Source organism: Eurypyga helias, unplaced genomic scaffold (assembly GCF_000690775.1).
Source record: "Eurypyga helias isolate BGI_N326 unplaced genomic scaffold, ASM69077v1 scaffold20088, whole genome shotgun sequence".
Taxonomy (NCBI): Eukaryota; Metazoa; Chordata; class Aves; order Eurypygiformes; family Eurypygidae; genus Eurypyga; species Eurypyga helias.
Window position 1 is genome coordinate 9,211 of NW_010266510.1, and position 20,348 is coordinate 29,558.

The 20,348-nt window shown below is 43.0% G+C and overlaps 1 protein-coding gene across 1 annotated transcript in view; it reads left to right on the top strand.

The window, feature by feature from the left end:
* The first annotated feature begins 251 nt into the window (after nucleotides 1-251).
* The window catches only part of LOC104513689 (neuronal migration protein doublecortin-like), a 59,096-nt gene continuing 38,999 nt past the window's right edge, over nucleotides 252-20,348 (top strand). Inside the window, exon 1 of the mRNA XM_010157132.1 lies at nucleotides 252-719. Within this exon, the coding sequence (XP_010155434.1) occupies nucleotides 252-719 (468 nt within the window). The remainder of the gene's footprint in view (nucleotides 720-20,348) is intronic.

Genomic DNA, 20,348 nt, shown 5'->3' on the forward strand with positions numbered 1-20,348 from the left:
GAATAATTTAGGTGGTTAAATGAATTTAGGTGTTTAGAAGGTTTTAGGAAGCTCAGTTGCATCTTGAGGTGCCACAATACCTTTAGAACTCTCAACCTTTTTTCATCCCTGGCTCATGTGACTGAGTGGTAGTATGTATTTGCTGATGCAAGCTATGGCTGACTTGCTTATTTGGGGAAATACCGGTCATACTGTAAATAAGCATAAATATAAAATTAAGAGAAGACAAAATGTTTTAATAACAAGCTATCATGGAAGGGCTAGTGATCATTATTAATGATTTACATGATAAATGGGAGGAAATGTATAGTTTTCTGGTTTTCAGCAGTCTTATGGTAACAACTGTGGAATTAGACTGGTGTTCATTTCTTTCAAAAGGGGAGAGTTACGTCTGCTCATCTGACAACTTCTTCAAGAAGGTGGAATACACCAAGAACGTCAATCCCAACTGGTCTGTCAACGTGAAGACATCTGCCAACCAGAAAGCACCGCAGTCTCTGGCCAGCAGCAACAGCGCCCAGGCGAAGGAGAACAAAGATTTTGTGCGTCCCAAGCTGGTAACCATCATCCGCAGCGGAGTGAAGCCCCGGAAGGCAGTCCGTGTGCTCTTGAACAAGAAGACTGCCCATTCGTTTGAGCAAGTCCTCACTGATATCACTGAAGCTATAAAACTGGAGACGGGAGTGGTCAAAAAGCTGTATACCTTGGATGGGAAACAGGTAGGAGATTTTACAGATGTTAGGTCTTTTTCTTTCTTTTATCTTGAGGCTTTGCTGACTCAGAACACTTTTTCAAGCCTAAAATTAACCTGAGATGATCACTGCCATCTGTTCTCTTAGAAGTCTGACTTCTCATGCCAGTGGTTAAGTTACTAAATTTTCACCGATATTAATATCAAGTAAAGAATGTCGCCAGCCGTCTGAGTGAAACAGATGCTGGGTCCTGCACGCCAGCGTGCAGTGCGTGTCTTCCGGACTAGCTAAATAAATTACATGGGGAGTTCGGCTCACAGCCACCGCTTGATTTGGTGCTGAAGTAATTGCCAGAACACTCGAGCTTTGGATTCACTGAGTGAAAATGTGTTGCTTGACTTTCCTTGTCCTCAGATGAAGGTTGGCTAAGATAAAATAATTGATCCAAGCATGCTCTGGCTAGTTCAGTAATTAGCAGGAAAGGCATGGAAATGTGTTGTATTTTCTTGACTAAATGAATGAGGAGATAACATGCAGAAAGGGATTTGGGCCAGAAATATTTAGTGGGTCATCATAATGTGCTTCATGTCTACATTTTCCTGGAACTGAAGGAAACATCTGGCTCTTGTTAGGAGCTACACAGCAATAAGCCAGTTCGTATTGCTGTATCTATGAAAACCTTCGAAGGAATGTGGGGGATAACTCTGGGGACTGGGAAGAGCTAGATTCTTCAAGGACAGTTCTGAGCTTGATTTAACATTTCTGTGTCTTCTGTAACTGAGGGTTGGTCTTATTTTTGTCACTTTTTCTTGCTCCAGATTCTGGAATGAGGCAACACAGTTCTTGGGGGGGGGTTTGACGCTGGCTGTTCTAGGGATTGATGCTATTGCTTTAAATTAACTATCTCCTGTCTCTGGAGAAAATTATTCAAATACTGGCTCTTGAAATACCAGGCCAACCCTAGGCAATGCATCCAACTGACATGCAGACTTCATGTATGATGATGTTCATCTTTCCAACCCCAAATACATGCTCATAAAGTGTCCTACACCGTCCAGGTGCAGTGCCTGGGAGCTGAAAGTAGCAGGTAACCCTGACCTGTCTGATGTTCTTGCTTTGTCCCAACCTCCATATCCTGCACATCAGTTAGTGGCTGCTTCTACCTTAAGGTATACAAAAATCTCATCTGTCTGACAAAGCTTTCTTTCCACTTGTCTCAACCCAGCACTTTTTCTCCATAAGATGTATAGCTTATAACATGAGTGTGTGATTTTTCCAGAGAGACTGTCCATAGATATAGTAGCATGCAGTAGAGAGGCAGTGGTACAGGGAGTGGTGTGCTGGAAACCTTGGAAGTGGCTGGGAGAAGAGGAAGGAGAGAGTCAAATGATCATCCTCAGTGTGGAAAGCATACCTGGACACGTACACTATGTGTTTTGAATCACAGCAGCTTCACAAAGGGTTTAATTGACAGATCTGGTCTGAAAGCAGTTGCCTACTCACGCTGACACACAGCATCCTGTTGATCTCGCAGTTGTGAATAAGGAACTTAATCTGAACCTGCTAATTGCCTCAGTCCTTTGAGAACAGCCAGCATTTTGGAGGTGAGATGTTGCTTTGGGTGGTGTGCAGAAATAGAGGATGTGTCATAAGTTTCCACCAAACCGTTCTTTCTCCACCTTTTAGCTAGTTACAGGAAAAAGTGGTGTTTCCCCCTCCACCTCTGACTGGAGAGCAAGACTGAATCAGCCCATAGGCTGAACTGAGCTTGTGGCCTGGTATGGTGTTAACCCCTGAGTGGGGATGTGGGAAATGCTGCTTGCTCTCAAGGTACAGGTTGCCTAGAGTAGTGCTGCTGTTGGGTAGACTGCAAGCTGTGTCAGAGCGACTGCCATGCATGGGGCTGCAGCTGAGCAAGGGGCACAAAGGTCTATGTAAGTTAGCAATTCCTCCTACAAACTGTCATGCACAGTGTCGTGTCTGCTATGGACTCTGTGAATCAAAAAATAAAAGGCAACCTTGTTTTCCTCGTGTCAGGCTCTGATAGCTGTACAGTGGCTGGTGCCTTAAGTCGGCACTGTTTTGATTGGGGCAACCTGAAAACTTCACCATCAGCTCTTGTTGCAGAAATGTGATTTCAGTAAAGTCTGAGAAAGATATCACATTTAACATGTTTTGCTGGCTTTATAATTCACCATTTTATGAAATATGGTGTTTCATTGTGTTCATTAGACACGCCACTGGGAGTTTCACTGTATGCAAATGTACATGCAGTACTGCCATTGTTGAAAAGAGGGAGATTTCATCATTTGACGATAATGGAATGTTGATATTTGCATGCGGCATCAATTACTGTTGAAGTTTCCTGAAGAGCAACCTGGCTCACCAAGGCTTTGTTTTTGTTGGGAGGTTTCCTTTAATGTTTGTTTTTTCAGTCTAAGTCTATTTGGAATTTTCCACCTATGTTTGTTTTTACTGACGAAGCTAGAGCTAGAAGCTTCTGCTGGGGGTACAGTGTTTGCTCTTGCGGTTTCCATGACATACTGCTCCATAAAGTCTGACCTTCTGACATGATATTAGAGGTTTTTGCATGTCTTATTCTGACATAAGAAAGAGATTTTTGAATGCCTAATTCTGACAAACAGTACTTTATTTTCAGGAGACAAATATTCATGCAAAAACGCAAGCTGCTCAAAGCTGAGATACTGACAAGAATCTTGACAGTCTGTCTCTTTGAGTGCCATCAGAGGCGCGTTACTCCCTCTGTTGTGAAATGATAAAATTTACAAAAGCAGCGTACAAAGGAAAATCATCCTTCCTCAGTCCATGAGCTGTAACTTAATGAGGGGAGATTATTATTTTATTTATAGGCGTTTCCATGGTGCTCATCAGTAGAGTAATCAAGATGCTTTAGAAGTACAGACAGTAGTGGCAATGATAGTGGTGTGTAAATAATTACATTTCTGTGCACTGCAGACCTGCATTTGGAGTGAGAAAGCAGTTAATTGAGAGCCGGATGGCTGCGTTTGAATAAATATAACACTCAAAACAACAGTGAGGTTAGGTTTTTTAAGGAAATTTTGTTCCTTTTTATGTCTTGGGTTCTCTGTAAAAATATGGCCCCCTTGAAACTGCTAGACTAGCATCTTGTATACAAGTAGTTTATTTAACTTGGTCTTGCACATATTTCTAATGCCTTGTCTTGTCTATCTGTACTCAAGCTCCTTCCCTTCTTGAATCGTATCATCACCTCTTGACGGACAGCCCAGAACTCAAAAAGGGGTTTCAAATTATTGACCAAAAATTAATTGTGACAGAGAATCACAATAGAGATTTAATGCTTGAACCTTCATGGCCATGGAAATGGTATAGGTCAAAGAATTCAGTGCATTAAACAAATACTACAGTGGATCAAATTCACCACTTGGTTTCATAGAATCATAGAATCATAGAATGGTTAGGGTTGGAAGGGACCTTAAAGATCATCTAGTTCCAACCCCCCTGCCGCCATGGGCAGGGACACCTTGCACTAGACCAGGTTGCTCAAAGCCACATCCAGCCTGGCCTTGAAGACATCCAGGGATGGGGCATCCACAACATCTCTGGGCAACCTGTTCCAGTGCCTCACCACCCTCTCTGTGAAGAATTTCTTCCTGACATCTAATCTAAACCTCCCTGATTTCAATTTATACCCATTACCCCTTGTCCTATCACTACAGGCTCTTGTAAAAAGTCCTCTCCCAGCACCCTTGTAGGCCCCCTTCAGATACTGGAAAGCTGCAATGAGGTCTCCTCGGAGCCTCCTCTTCTCCAGGCTGAACAAGCCCAGTTCTCGCAGCCTTTCGTCATAGGAGAGAACATGACTACAACTGCTGTTGTGTAATATATATAATTAATATTTACATATGCAGTATTGAATTTGGTCTTATCTGTAGATCGTGTTGAAAAATAGTTGCTTTAGTAGATACTTTCTCTTTTTTAAATTCTTGGTTATATCCAGTGTCCCAAATAAGTCTGGATTCCTGGGAGCACTGGCTACTTTAAAAACACATGATGACAGTTTCTGCCTCATGTTGTTAATAAACCAAATTAGAAAACAGGATTTGAGACTGTGGATGAAGTTGCATTCAAATGGGCTTGCATACTTCAGTTCCACATAAACATAAATATTCTGGCCAACAAGCAGGGAACTGAATGTGGTTTTAGCCATAATAACATACAATGATCTCTTCTCGACTTTGAAATCTCCAAGCATAGAGAGAAGTCGCACATGTGCTATTCACTGGCTTTTACTCAGCCCAGACAAAGTGTTTCTGGTCCATCTGAGTGTTAGCTGTCTCATCGGATGAAATGACATACATTTTCATATGTCAGGGCATTTGTGACTCTGCTCCCGAAAGAATTTCTAGTCTTAATAAAATGGTCCCCTCTAGCAGTCTTGGCTTTGCTAAGGATTTCATGTGGCAGGCGTTGAGTGAAGTTCATCTTTCTGTTTGCAAAGCTGATGCAAATGCTTAGGAGGCCAGCCCACCCCTCCTGTCCAGAGAAGAAATTGCCATTTCATTTTAGATGACTTGCATTGAGGAAGGACAGCAGCTACAGAGGGAGAAGCCCGATGACTAAGCTTACAACAGGTTAAAGGCTGGGACTTTGGGATTAAACCCAACAGAGTAGTTGGTAAAGCAGCTACCTAGTACTGCACTACTAGTAAAAAGCTACCTTAGGTGCATCCATACAAGCTGTGCTAGGGAATCCAACCAAACTTGGAAGCTGTTGCATTGATTTTAAGCTGACGTTTGGAAACAAACTAGTAAGAACTTAATTGCTTGAGTGTTAATGCTAGCAGAGGACCAAACTTCCATGATAGTGTAGCTCAGTCTATTACATGAATGAAATTGTATCAATGTGACATAAAACGAGGTTCATACCAAAATATACTAATGCCTCCAATGGCTGTAGTCTGTAATTGATGCTCAAGGAGAGGGTGAATGCCTCCAAGACATACCTAGTAACATCTACATCGCTGAAAGATCAGAGGGAAAACATTCCCTCTAGAGCCCTGGAGATAGTTAACTTTACACTCCAAGGCGTGAGGTCCAGGGTTACAAAGAAGGCAAATTGGTTTGAAGAATTATTACACTTTTCAGAGGTAGGATGTCAGAAACTCCCTGTCCTTCTCAGACATCGTGGTTGACTGCTCTTTTGGATACTGAAAAACTGCATTGAGGTAACCCCTGAACAAAGCAGTTGCATTCACTCACATAAAGCTGGGATCTGGCCCCAAAGCAAATGGGAGGGAAGAGCAGGAGATGGGTGGAAGTGTGGTTTGTATCTTGCCTCCTGCAAAAGGCTCTGCAGCAACTGGTGCTGAGAGGGGAGAGACAAGTCCCATCTTCCCTCCCTGCTGCAGAAAGCTGTAACAATAAGATGGTATCTGTTTTGCATCTTTTTCTCAGTCCTTTCTTTTCAGTGCTTCTTGTTAACTGCTGAGATTTGACAGGCCTTGCATAAATCTCCCATTTTGATACCAAGAGGACAGGTCTGGATCACAAGTACTAGCAGAGGAATTGTACAGGCAGGGTCTTTGCCAGTAGTTGCCTCCCCTGATGGATTGCTCAGGGTGAGGATTAACTCCCAGTTTCACTCCTCATTGCTTTTGCAGACTACTCTGATTTAGGGTGTTTGCATGAGATTATTCCTCTCTAGCAACCATGTGTCATGCAAGGAATGCTAGTAATAATGTATGGGCTGAAGAACTTCTGAACCCAAGTCACTTACACTGCCAGACAACACAGCCTAGTTCTCTATCTTTAGGGACCTCTTAGACTAAGCTGGAAAGTCAGCATTGCCTGATTCATGCAATGACTAGACACTAGCACAGACAAAACCAATTAGTCTGCAGGTATCCCTTAAGGATTTTCTCATTCGCTAGAATGAATAAGCCAAGCTTCCATGAATGTGTGTCTAAGTACTTACAATAAAATATTTAGAAGACTTTCTGAGATGTTACTCAAACCTTATGCTTATTAATGTGTGTTTACTTGGGTCTGTGGGCCACAGAATCTGGGTGAAAAGGGGCCTATCTGGACCACTGTGAATCCTAATTCCTGTACTTATTACAGCAGAAGCAGTCTGATCCCAGCAGCTGAAATCTTGACCAGATCTGTTCTCCTGTGAGCATTGAGGCTGACCTGGTTGCCATCAGTGCGGTCTCCAGTCAGCTCCCCGAGGCATGTGTGCAGCAAGGGGACACAGCAGAGGAGATATCACCTTGCAGACTTTGGTAGATGTTGTGCCTCTGCTTTTCCTCAGCCTCAGGTTCTGGAGGAGTTGTCATGCTCCCACCTGCCACCCAGCAGGACTTTGGCACTGTGTACTCCTTGGCATGTTGTTCTGCAGATGCTGGCTAAAGCCATGTGAATCTATTATTGTCTTAAGGCAGGGAGGCTCCAAGTCCAGAAGCAGGTTTCAGTGTAGCACTGCCGCTGGCTGAAAATGGTTGATCTTCTGGAAACACAAGCCTTTCGAGCGAGCATGTACTGACCAAGATCCATATGAACACCTGCTACTTGCATCACAGATGGCAGGCTGTCAGAATTATTGGAAGATGCAGTCAGATCTGACCTGGTGACCTAGGAGTACATGGCCCCTATTACTGAATCCTGGTGCTATTCACACCCCAAAAGAGAAGTATGCTAAAAATTCCGTCTTCACTAGCATCTTTATTTTGGCAGTTCTTTCTGTCACAGAGATTGACATGTTCCTTTTTCACTCTGAATCCCAGGAGAGAAGGAGATTATTCACTGAAGTGCCAGAGGGTTTATGTAGGAATAAACGGGCTGAAAATGAGCAAGGAAAATTAGGCCGAATATCAGAAGCTGAGATGGTCCCAGAAAGCCTTGTATTTTTTTCCATTGCTAGTTTGTATAGTCATGTGAAACTGTTCCTTGTTCCTTTGTGGTGCTCAAGTAGAAGTCCCACCAGAGCAGATGGGAGTACCTCCCCCTCTGAGAGCGAGCAGGTTATGCTGAATGTATTCTGAGCAAGCACCTACCTCAATATGTGGACTATAGCAAACGTTTTATTTCATTTATCACGTATGTGTAGCCTTCCTGTTTGTAATGAGGAAATGCCTTGTTTATTCTGGTGCACCAGCATCCTTAGTCTTAGGCTGTGAGTAGCATCATGCATAGTATGTTTGCTCACCTCTCCCTACCCGCAGTAGCACGCGGAGTGTGTGAATACTCCCCTGAGTTCACCCAGCGAGAGACACCTTGAGAATCTGATAGCAGTTTGTGCCATATTCTGGCATCTTGATGCAAGTTCCACCTCTTCTAGTCTGCCTGAAACCCCTTCCTTTCCTGCCTTTAAGGCGGTTTTCACTCAGTAGCAGGTAAGTTCTGACATAGCTCCTGCTTACATTTTTCTTTAGGATGATCCTGCACAAGGTGTGGGTAAAGGCATAGAGCCTAATAACAGAGGCTGGTAAGAAATAGTGCAGTAGAGCTGTAATCCAGCACAAGGGTATCTCCTTCCTTCTTGTCCCTGAAACTGCCCATGGAACTGAACCAGTGATTACTTTTGGGTTTTGCATGTAGTATCTTGATGGAGCTTAAATGTTAGGGAAATGAATCCATGTTGTGAAGGGCCCAGACTGAGTGTGAGAGGTTGTAAAAAGCCTCCTCATCTTGTCCTTTGAACAGGATGCCAGTGTCATTCAAAGGTCTCTGTGTGGGACAGTAAGGGAAGGAGTGACAGCTTTGCTCACGTGCAGAGGATAACTGCTTCCATCTACCCTCAGGTCTGCCAGAGATGACAAAAGATACTGGCACAGAAATGTGTGTAATAATTGTCTAAAGGAGTTGAGGAGAAAAAACAGTTGGATCCAATCCATCCAGATTTTCAGAATTGGCTAAGGTAGGCCCACATATGTGGGGAAGTGCAAAGACAAGCCACGAAAGCTGAGGGCTATTCCAGCTTGTGTTCAGGCTGCAGCAAATTGATTAGCATATGGAGCTGGAATTGCAGACCTGCTCCTGGAGATTTGCTTAGCTCTGCATTCGAACTGAATTGGGGAAAATAAGCAAGGCTAATAACCAGAGCATTCTCTGCTCCAAGCCATAAGACACACCCTCTCCCCTGTGAACGTACAGCCAGTCCTTTCTGAATTAATAGACATAGTTCTGGTTTCCTGGTTAACAGCAAGCAGGGTGTGCGTGAGTACACACGTGTGTATCTATCTGTATAAATATGTTTTTCTAAGCATTACAGAATACAACTCTGCAGCTAAACTTACTGTCTAAGCAATTCTCCTTTAGTTAAAGGAGCCCAGGGACTATTGTGCTCTGAAAGTGATAACCCTTGAGTCATCTTATTGTTTTTTCTTCCCTTATTCTAATAATCCAAAGATATTTTATTGGACTGCACTTTGAAAATGTTTGCTTACTTTTAAATTATTCTTTGACATAAATGCAAATCTCATTGTCATCAGCAGTTTTTAAATTATCCACGCAATCTGAAATAAATAGTGAGTTTCTATGTATTGCTTCATGATGCTTTTCTCTCATTTTCTGCTTTGAAAAATACTTCAGATCAAGGATTTTTCAACTAGAGTGGGTGTAAGATACAGCCTGCTTTTTATGAATTCTTTTCTATTCTTTCCTCCAAATGGGGGACTTAGTTGTGAACAAAATGGACAAAAACCAGACATGGGGAAGATGAGATAATATGCACCATTCATTCGAAGGATTTTTTTCCAGGGGATTTTGCTTCAGTCAGAATTGGCATGAGAGGTCAGTCCTTCCAGTCCTCTAGGTCTCTTATCTAGAGGACAATGAACACAACAGGAATAATTATGCAGCCAGTGAGCCCGCAGGGCAGCAGGGGAGAGTGGGACTCCAGGCTCCTTCTTCGCACTCCCCTGCCCTCACCATCTGCTCTGCGCTGCTTATCTGGTACTCAGTCCCCTGCGGCTGCCAGGCCCACAGCTCTGGTTCTGCTACTGCCTCACTGTGGACATCACTCCCTGGTTGTGATGGGCCAGTTTGAGGCACCACATGAAACACCTAGCCATGCTAACTGTGCTACTGGAAGCATAGCTTATGGCTACAAATGGCTGCCCTTTATCTGGGTCCTCTGAACAGGAAAGAATAATTGGTTTAGGAAAGCATCTTGTGGTGTGTGCATGCTTCTGTGCAAGATGCATTTCTTCAAGCTACTGCTGTACCCCTGTGCTCTTGACATCATCTCTTGTGCCTTTCCTCACTCACTCATGCCCATAATATTGCTGAAAAAGAACAGGGAGGCCAGGGATGGTGATTAATGGGTGTATCCCTTCTCTAGCTGTCTGGTGATAAAAGTACACTAGGAAACTCAGCTGCTGTACTAGATAAATCAACTGAAATGAAAGTTAAAATTGTGATATCCACAACACAGCATAACAACATATGAATAATAACCACTGCAAGAAAAACTTTCACTTTGATCTATTACTATAGAATAATAGGAGAAATAAAATCATGGATAGGGGAGAGCCAGTGGACATTTGGGCTTCAAAAAATCACGAGGTAAGGCTCTTTCAAGAACCTATTAAGGAACCTGTAGTAGCAATGAGAAGGGAACATACTATCACAGATGGTAAAAGGGCTTAGAAGAAGCTAGAGCAGAAATAACTTATGAGAGTAAAAAATTAATTATCAAGATACAAGTGGTGTTTACTGTCTTCTTGAGTGTTCCGGATGTGGAAGTGCTTGGTGAAGGCAATGAAAAAATTCTTGTAATAAAGTTGGGAGGCAAGTGAGAGACGAACTGAACAGGCAGTGCTATGATTGATCATAAGTGTAAAGCAGCACACACTGGTAGCAATTACTCTTATAATTATCTTTTAAATGAAAAATAACTATTTTGCAGAGAGGATTAGTCTTGATGAGGCAGACTAGTAAAGAATATCAGCACAGAATCAAGACAACATGCTGAAGCATATGGTATGCTTTCAAAATTCAGACAGGAACAGCTTTTAAAAATATTGCTGTATTCCATTTACCCTTCCACTTCACCTTTCTACATTCACAAATGTGTCTCAGAATATGGAACTAAATAAGTTTTTCCAGTGACTGTGCTGCACTGCAGCCCTCTGCAACTCTCCCCTCTTCTCTCGAAGAAGCTAGAAGGGGTGAGGTAGCTCATGCAGTGCTTGGTAACTCTTTTGTTAACACAGTATTGGTAACTGGGACTTCAGTGAGACACAAAGTAGGTTACAAATGGTCAGAGCATGTATGCTAGGGAGTATTTAGTGCTAAATCACCCAAACTTACATAGCTCTCCATGGCTGCTAAGTCTTGGTATGGGTTTCTACCTGCAAGTATGAAACTGGGAGTTTGCCTGTGGCTGGAGTATCGGGGTAACCTGGCACTCAGTAAGTTAACTTCCTTTGGAGGTCCAAGGGGTCTAGCTATGCAGAGATGCTGAGAGAAGCTATAGCTCTACAGATGGGGAATACCCAAAGTTTCTATAGACAGGTGACACGACACCCCACTGCATGGTGGAACATATGGAATGGGTTGGTCAAAACCCCATGGAGTAATCCTACTCTTTACATTAGTGACACAAAATGTTCTTCTGAAAGACTTGCTCTTAATGTGTATGTGCTTGTCTGTTCTTCAGTCAGGTGTGTTGTATGACAATTAACTCAGGATTTGTAACTTCTTGATATGTCTAACTTTTGCACTCTCTTTATATCTACAAAATAGTATCAATGGAGTGGAGAGAAAAATTATGCCCTTCACCCTTTTTCTGTACCATGTAGCATTTAAAAGAGCCTGTGAAGTATTTTAAAAATGGAAAATGTGGTGCAGCCATTTCAGCTTTGTCAAGAATTTTAAACCTAGCAGATAAATTATTTGGGGACAAACGCTGAGAAGCTTTTGCAGAGAAGCAAAAATCTGTTTGAAACCTTAAACCTGAGCAGCCTTCCATCATGGAACTCAGCTCTCCAGAAAGGCAGTAAGAGGACTAAACTTCTCTTTCTCAAATGCGCACATATCAGGAACCTTATCAACTGCTGGCAGGCTGCAGGATTACATGTAAATTAAATGTATCAAAGAGTCGAGTTAGATAGCCAACATTAGGAGCTAAGAATGTTATTCTTGCCTACTTGAAAGCCCTTCATAATGGATTAGAAACAAGAACTTACATCTCTTAATACCAGCTGAAAATTGAGGCATCTTTTTGCTTCTAGTGAATTTTAATACTTTGAGAGTAAATGGTACCGGGGATCTCCTTCATTTTAGACAACCCTAGTCACAGAGGGTTGCAAAATGATGTGTACGTTCCGCAATCAGAATGAAAGCCATAAGGCTGGCTGAATTTTGTGTAAGAGTCTCGATTGAGTTGTTGGCAAATGTTATTTTTAGCACGGTAAAGCAACAGAGATCTTTACAGTCTTAGCATTTCTTGCAGTTTTAAAATGGAGAACAGCGTTTGAAATGTCTGCTTTTCCTTGAATTTTTATCCATGTTATGAGCTTCTTCATAAAGTTTTTGCACTGCTCTTGGAAGCTGGTAGTGATTTAGTGCCAAACAGTGCAAAACTGCTCCATTTTACACTTTCTGCAGAATGCTTTTTCTTCCAGAAAAGGGATACTGGAAAAAATTCCACCTGATCCTGAGATTCATCAATTGGTTTGTTTCCTGTTGCAGGCATGAAGTGTTCTATTTAGTGTAAATGGACAGTAAACAAGGAAATATAAGGTTGGGCCAAAAGTGGATACTCTGAGCACTAATTTAGAGATCTTGTAATAGGCAATACTGGTGAAAAACAGCTTGGGTTTTTTCATAAGAATAGCTCACCAAAGACTGACTTTCTCTCAGCAGCAGGAGGTGGTAGTTGCTGCAGGAAATACCTTGTGTTACAGATGAGAGGCAGTGTGCCGCAGGCACTGAAGAGCAAGAGTGGATCTTGGGGCTCCTGGCATCAATCCTAGGTTCTGCTGCAGTGTGTGACCTCTGTTAAGGCAATTAATTTGGTGTTTTCAGACAGACATGCCTTGACACATTTAAACTCATTGGGAAGCTGAAATGAGTTTGCCAATTTATCTTTAATGATCAAGTTTGAAAAGTTTTTGTGCATCTTTGTCTTAGCTGACTTTTGGTAAAACAGATTATGGCTCACTTTTAAGCCATTCATGCTGCTGAGAGCTGGAGGGATGGTATTGGTCAGGGATGATATCAGTCAGGGTTTCTCAACTATTTTCTTTTTCTTTTTTTTTTTTTCCAAAGGACTGCCTAGATTCTGTAGGCAGAAAGTCTGTCACCCGTTTCCAACAATTTTCTAACAGCTAACATTGCTATACCAGTCAGTAAACTATAGAGCACAGTTTGAATATTCATTTATCTCTCTGTTTTTCCTCTCCCACTTAATTCATTCACTGCTGGGGTGCATGGGGATTTACCCGCTTGCTTTGCTCTCCTGGCCATATTGTTTCAATTATCAGACAATCTTTTTTCACCTCCACTCGATTTATATGTGGGTTTGACTTACAACTGGGACAATACAGTCATTCTGGCAGCTGTATTGTGGACCACCTTCTGCTGCTCTTTGGACCACCAGCTAAGAATGATGAGGAATACTATGTCTCAATATCATCGTAACAGACCCAATCTCTCTTCTTTTAATTGCGTCCAGATACTGTGTACAGGATACCTGCATTTAGTACTCCAAGGTCTGGCTTCTAAACCAAAATTAGTGTCCGGTTCTGCCCCCTCAGCAGGTGAGATCCACTGATGGTGATCTCTTCTTGTATCTGGTGCCATATTTACGCAGGAGACAAAGCGGAGATTGATTCAGTCGCAACCTCTATCCCCTTCACATGTGCTTCCTTTCCGTAAGTCATGCTTTCACTTCTTTTTTGTAGCCTGGCAGCTGCAAGGGCCGGTTGCTTGGTGACGCTCTCAGCAGCACAAAGAGCTCTCAGCTGGGAGGCCAGGTCTGTCAGCCACAAACAGCTGGGATAATTTTATTTGTCTTTCTCTTGTTCCTGATAATTGCAGGGAGCTGAATCAAAGTCAACATAATAGAAAAGGGAGCACCAGTAGATACTATTTATGGCATCTTTAACATCCACCTTTTTCTCCCTGAGTCAGGGAAGTGACAGTGTGCACCAGAAGTAGCCTGTTATTTCAGAAATGCAGGAATAATATTAAAAGGCATGATTTCCACTTCTGGTTCAGGCAGGCTCTTGCCAGGTTCTTTATAAAAGCAACACATGAGACTGGGTTTTGGATTCATGGATCATTGTTCCTTAATCCAATGTGTGCCTGCCTGCCTGTTCATTCTATGTAGCAATCATATCCTATGCAGGTGACATCTATGAAATAGCTATTCATGACTTTACCTCACAAGGCTACACTGCTGCTCAGATTTTGTGCAATATGAAAACAATTAACTTCCAGAGGTGAAAGTGTTGTGACTAAGTGGTCTGGATGCAGGCCTTGGTTGTATTAACTCCTGGTTTCTCATTTCTGCTCCTGTGTCGGGTATGACATCCTAAGTGATCTGGTGTTTTAGCTGATTTCTACCTAGGGTCAGACTGGCTGGACCTAGGCACAAGAAGGAACAGAGGAAAAGGTGACAGGGGACATCAGTGCTGCTCAGCCTGTGCTTCTGGAGCAGCAGGACTTCTCAAGCCAGTGCCAGCATCAGTCACGTGCTGTGTCACAGTGCTACCAAGAGCTGAGTGTGCCGACTGGGATGCATCGAAGCATTTAAGTACGTGAATAGTGCCCTGCAAGTTGGCTTGTGTGGAGGTGCTTTGCAGAGGTTGAGCAGTGTTAAGCACTAACAGAGGAAAGGCATGGAAACTGGCCATGCCCAAAACTGGTCTCTTCTTCTTAATGCTATTATATTTAATAGTGACCAGTAACTAGATTCCTAAATTACTGAAGCTGTAAGCTTTATTTTTGCAGGACTTTTTTTCCTATTTCAGGTGTAAATCATAATATAAACATTCTAATTAGTTGTTAATTTTATGCTTTGGGGTAGTTTAATTACATAAGGTATTCTGCAGTAACCAAACAAGTAAACGCTAACATACAGTTTACAGTTCACTGATGAAATACACATTAACGCGGGTAAACTGATATATGAATATACTAAAGGATCAGCTGTTAAAATCAGAAAGTGCTATTGGTTTGTGCATTTTCTTACCTGATATAAAGCCCTGAGGTATCAAGAAATAAAACTAACTTTTCAGAGTTTCGGCCACTCTGTTCCTAGGGCTGAAGTCAAGGAAGACCGAGGAATGTGAACTGAAGTGGAAGTGTGCCTGCCTAACACAGTGCTAAGTCCCGCACGCAGGGGTGCTGGGGGAATGGACTAAGTTGGTGTGGTCTTCTGATCTGATTGTGAAAATGAGGACTCTGAATTTTAGAGTTATAGGAGATACTCTGGGGTTTTGGGCCTTTTCTTTTTGCCCACGTGCCTGTGCAGGGCCTTGTTTCACAAACCTGTCTAGTGAAGAGGCAGCAACACAATTGGTATTTCTTGGTTGAAAAACACATGCTTGAGCTATAGTCTCTTTTTTGATCTGAAAACATTTTGTCACTCTAGTCCAGTGGTTTGGCATGGTTTTCATCCCTGAGCTGGTGCTTCTCAGATATTATTTGTGTGCGTGGTATTTACATAGATTTTGTTGATTCCAGATCTAACAGTTTTTCTCATCAATTACTTTCCAATTTACTACTTCAGTTGTATAAACGTATCAAGACAATAACCAGTGCAATCCTGTAGCTCGTGCTTTAGGGTTTAGAGTGATCGCTGAAGAATCAAGGAGGAATTGGCCTTTCCAAGCAGTATCATGCAAAATCTGTAAGTCTGTTTGTGAAGGAGGAGCTTCCCTCTCCTCTGAAACATCAGCTATTAGCCCCTCACAGAGGCTGTGCATCAGCCTGTGTACGGATGAACTGATCCTCTGTGTCAAATCCTTATGTAAATGCAACAGCCTAATCCCCTTGCCCTAATAGGAATTTCACACCTTAATCCTGGCTATGTTCAGGGGCAAAGACATTCCCACTAGGCAGTTTGACGAATGCACCCTATTTTGAGAAAAACCACTGTATATGAGTTTGTGGTAATAAGGGAAACCGTAGGCTCCGATTTGTACGGGAGACTGAAGCATGTCACTAATAAAAGTGAGGGGATTATGTTCCTAAATTGTCAGTGGATTTCAGAGGATTTGCCACACCAAATGAGACCATTAGCCTACTGAGTCCTTCATTTTGCGCCTGGCCCTGGTCAGCTCATTTTGCTTTAGCTGGAAATGCTCCCTGGGTGATACGGTGGAGTCTAAAGGAGTGGGAGGAAAAGGATTCCCTCCTGAGCCCTGCAGCAATCCAGGTTATGCCTTGCAGCTTGGCACCACTCACTGTGCGCTGGGCTTCCACTGCTCGAGTTGGAAGAAGTGTCAATCAGTCCGTGTGGTGTCATTCTGAATAAACCTGGAATTTACACTATTATGTAATCTCAAAGAAGTACTAAAAAGACTGAAGTATAGTACATTGCGGGGGGGGGGGGAGTGCTGGGCAGTGCCTTGAACTCGTCTTTTTCTATACAGATATCTATTAATCTCTCAGCCGTGGATACTTATTTCTTATCCAGATGCAGAGCCTCATCTCTGACCTCACTGAAGTCTTTATAGACTTCCACAGGCTACAACCTCAGTCTGATGGTCCAATGTGTTCCAGGCCTTCCATGACAAAGGGGAAGGCCAGCACTGTTCCTGAATTGCCACCTCTGAAAAGGAGGATGCACCATCATGTTTTACATCCTAGCTAAGAAGTAATTGCATTACACACAGAGGCACCTTTTCTCAGAATCAGAAGGACCATATTTCTATCTCTTGTGCTCCTGGTTGTGGAGATAATTGTGAGTGCAAATCGCGCAACTGGATGTGCTGTTATTAAGCATCATCCTCCAGTCTGTTTGCTAGATGCCTATTCATGCACGCACAGGCAGGGTGGTTCTTAATCAGCTGTGGATTAACCACCAACACAGAAGACAACGTGTGCACAGCTTTATGAGCAACAGTGGTTAGCTGGCCATTTGGAAGAAATCTGTGTACATGCGTCCTGTTATTTCCACTGCCAAAGCTTTTCCAAACCAGCCCTTTGTTTTAGTTTATTTCTCACTGCAGAAGCTTGTTGTTCCATGCCCTGCTCTCTTGTTGCAGCTCCAGTCCCTCTTGGCTGCTCTTTGTTTGCCCCGTTGTTACTAGATGCTTCAGTTTGGACTTGCTTCTCACCGGTGCACGAATGAGCCTCTTCAACAGTCAGGCCTTTATATCTATTCTCTGCACAGTCCATTCTACTAGTGCCACCCTTTGAGCATTTGCATCCAAAATGCCAGTGCACTGAGTCAAATCTGCCACTGCACAAGGGTCTGCACAAACTAAGCCTTGATCATTTTTTTCCCCCAGGCCAGCTGTCTGTGGAAAGTTTCATTCTTTGTAACTCTAAATACTTGTGTTGTTTTTAATCAAATTTGACTGTAGCTCACTTAAGCATTTGTGGCTTTTCCTTAGGAGTGATATCACTGTCCCAGCTAGCTCCTGTGGAGCAAGGGCTGGAAAATTTACTTTATGATGAACTACAACTTAAGAGTCAGAAATGTCTGATGTTGCAAGAAATGCAGTTTTGGAGGGGAAACTGTTACCCATTTAAATGCTTCTGTCATTTAGAATAAATCCATCTGTAACAGCAAAGATCACTGCATCCCCCAGAGCTACTTTTTTTATTTCAAACTGATTTCTGGCATGGAGTTAGTGACCTGTGTGCATTTGGCCCCAAGAAAGGGCTGTCCCCTCATGCAGATGTCCCTGCCCTAACTGCACTCAGTTTGTGACACTGAGGAACCCCATAGATACCTAGAGGAACCTGTGGCAATAGTCAAGTCTCTGTGTGCATCCCCTGCAAATGTAACCCCCCTTTTCTGGGTTATGTTAATGGTTTTGATGATAGTATGGCACTTCTGCAGCCTGACTAAAGCAATTCTGGTATTTCCTGGGTTTGGTGCCCTGTATCAGCATTTTCTTGTCCTAAATGTGCCTAAGCAGACTGAGTTTATCTCCACACTCAATATTTATATCTTTACCACATACATAAGCCAAGAGTTTGAAATAATTTATTATAAAGATTATAGGAAAGGAAAAAGTATCTCACTGCAGTTCAGGCAGAAATGACAAAACCCAGAGGTTTCTTCCAGCCTCACTGGATCATGTCTTGAACAGAGCTGCAGTTCCTATGTCCTTGGCAGCCAGCACATGGAGGGAGAGGGAACAAAGCAAGGTTCACTCTCTCCTGCTTTTCCTACTAATTCCCCACTGAGCACTTGACAAGTGTTGCTCTGTGCTGTCTCAGCACTTACACTATTTTTATATGAAAACAAGTAGAATCTTGATTGCAGAAAAGTATATTGCTGTTGTCTCTTCCCAATGTCATTGTACCAGATTTTAAATGGTATCTGCAAGAAAGAAAACATCCTATAGGGCCTGCAAGCTTAGGGAGAGACTAAGCTCCGTGACGGTCTGTAAACTGAGAACTTGGCCCCAGACTGGGAACATCCCAATGCCACAGTTACAACAGCTACTCTGTTTGCAAGTGTCATGGCTTAATTCAGCTGCCAGCCAGGCCTTCCTAACAAACTCACATAACTAATAACCGGAGACTGCTACAGCCAGGCTAAAGCTTCCTACCTCACATGGAGAGTAATACCAGTTGCAAGTGGTGATCAATATAATGGAGGTTGCAGGTAATGCATGACTCTGTGTGTGTTTGTGGGTGTGCTAGGTTAGGCAGCTGCTCGGTATTGCCTTGCATTGCTTCTCTGGACAGAAATGTGGGAAATTAACACAATAAACATAAATAACCTCCAGGTTTTACTGTTTCCATCAGGCTACGCTGCAGTAGTAAGAGTAAAGGGGTGTGTGTGTGTGTGAGGCAGATTCTCAGCATCTACCCATTGGCCTTGCTCTCAGTATAAAGCAGTTGGAGGCACCATCCTCACGGGGAATTGATGGTGGTCTGTGCACTGACAGCACCTCCCAAGGGTGTTATGCTGGAGGCAGGTGCTGTGTCTCTGGGATCACTGGGGCAGCAGATATTCAAATAACCACTGCTGCACCATTCTGTGGCACCCAGAGCGCATCTCTTCTCATGCCTGCCAGATGGTGCAGAGTGGGTCTTCACCTTGCGCCCACCAGTGTCTCATCTGCTTCAGCTGTCTCCAGCCAACCTGAGGGTGCTGGATTCCCCTGGTCTTTGCACGTCAGGAATGCTGATGTCAGGCCACATTGGCTCTGACTGGTGTCATTAGGGCATCATCCCTCAATATTTTAACCCCTTTCTGAGAAGGCTGTGCTGCTAAAAGGGCTAGACTTAATGTGAGACACGGGAGGCTGCGTCCGCAGCTACCATCAATTACCAGTTAAGTGGATTTGCAACAGCAAGGCATGATACTTCAGGGGTTTATCCCCTTTCCTCCTTTTAGCTGGATAGTTGTGAGGAAGATGTTGAACTCTCAGTGGAAGGCTGTAAAAGATTTACTTGTGGGTAGCACCCATGTAATTCTCCCTGAGCTGGCACAGTGGTGGAGATGCTATTTCTGACAGAACTCAAAATAAACATATTCCCAAAGGACAGTACATGCAGAAATCCATTAACAGGGCTGCTATGGGAGTTGCCTGGCTGTCACATTCTGGATTATGTTTGCAAAAACCTGTTAAGAGAAATAGATCCTTCCTGACATTAGAGTATCCCCACAGCAAGGTTTTGAGATGCTGTAAATGGGAAGGTCCGAGGTGTTATTCGCAGAGTAAGAAATGATATAAGCCTGGAAAGCTCTATTAAAAACTGTGCAGTTTTATTGATTTACACTAGCTGATAATCTGCTCCTAAAGCTGTTTTGAAAATCAAATGTAGTTCTTATTGCTTGCCCTTGTCCTGTTACTTCTGTCCCTTGCTTAAGTGCTGACAGTTTAAAAATGTATTTGGAAGGGGTGTTCAGAGGATTTTGAACATGATACTGTTAATAGGAGCATTGTTCTACCAGTGTCAGAATTACTCTATTTCCTCTTATGGTAAATCTGCCATTTTATCCACTTAGGCACCAGATTACCACCTTGTGAAACAATCTTTACTACTTTTCTCCCTGCCAAATCAAACCCAGCATCTGAGGTAGCTCCAAGCAGGAGGTTTGGTATTTATCCTTTTCATTGCTGCAGAGGGAAAAAAAAAATGCAGAAGAAAAAATCTCTCCTAATTTATCTGACCTGAGCAGATCAGAATAATTTCTAAACAACTGCATCCGTGTAGCAGCACACTTCTCCCAGCAGAAGGAGAGAGCTTAGTGCAGTCAGCCCGCCTGGTACTGACCATTCAGCATCCTGTTGATATGGCAGTCACATCCTCCGCAGCAGCCTGCCAGAGCCAGCAGCAATGATGTAACCGAGCTCCCAGCAAATCCTTTGTTTAAGCCATTGCTTCAGTTCAGTGGAAAAGCTGAGCTGCGTGGGCTGTGGCAAGAGCTGCATTTAACAGGAAAGAAAGAGGCTCCAAGAAATAACTTCTCCTGTTTGCCTTAGAAGGGAAATTCTCCTCAGAGGTGCTT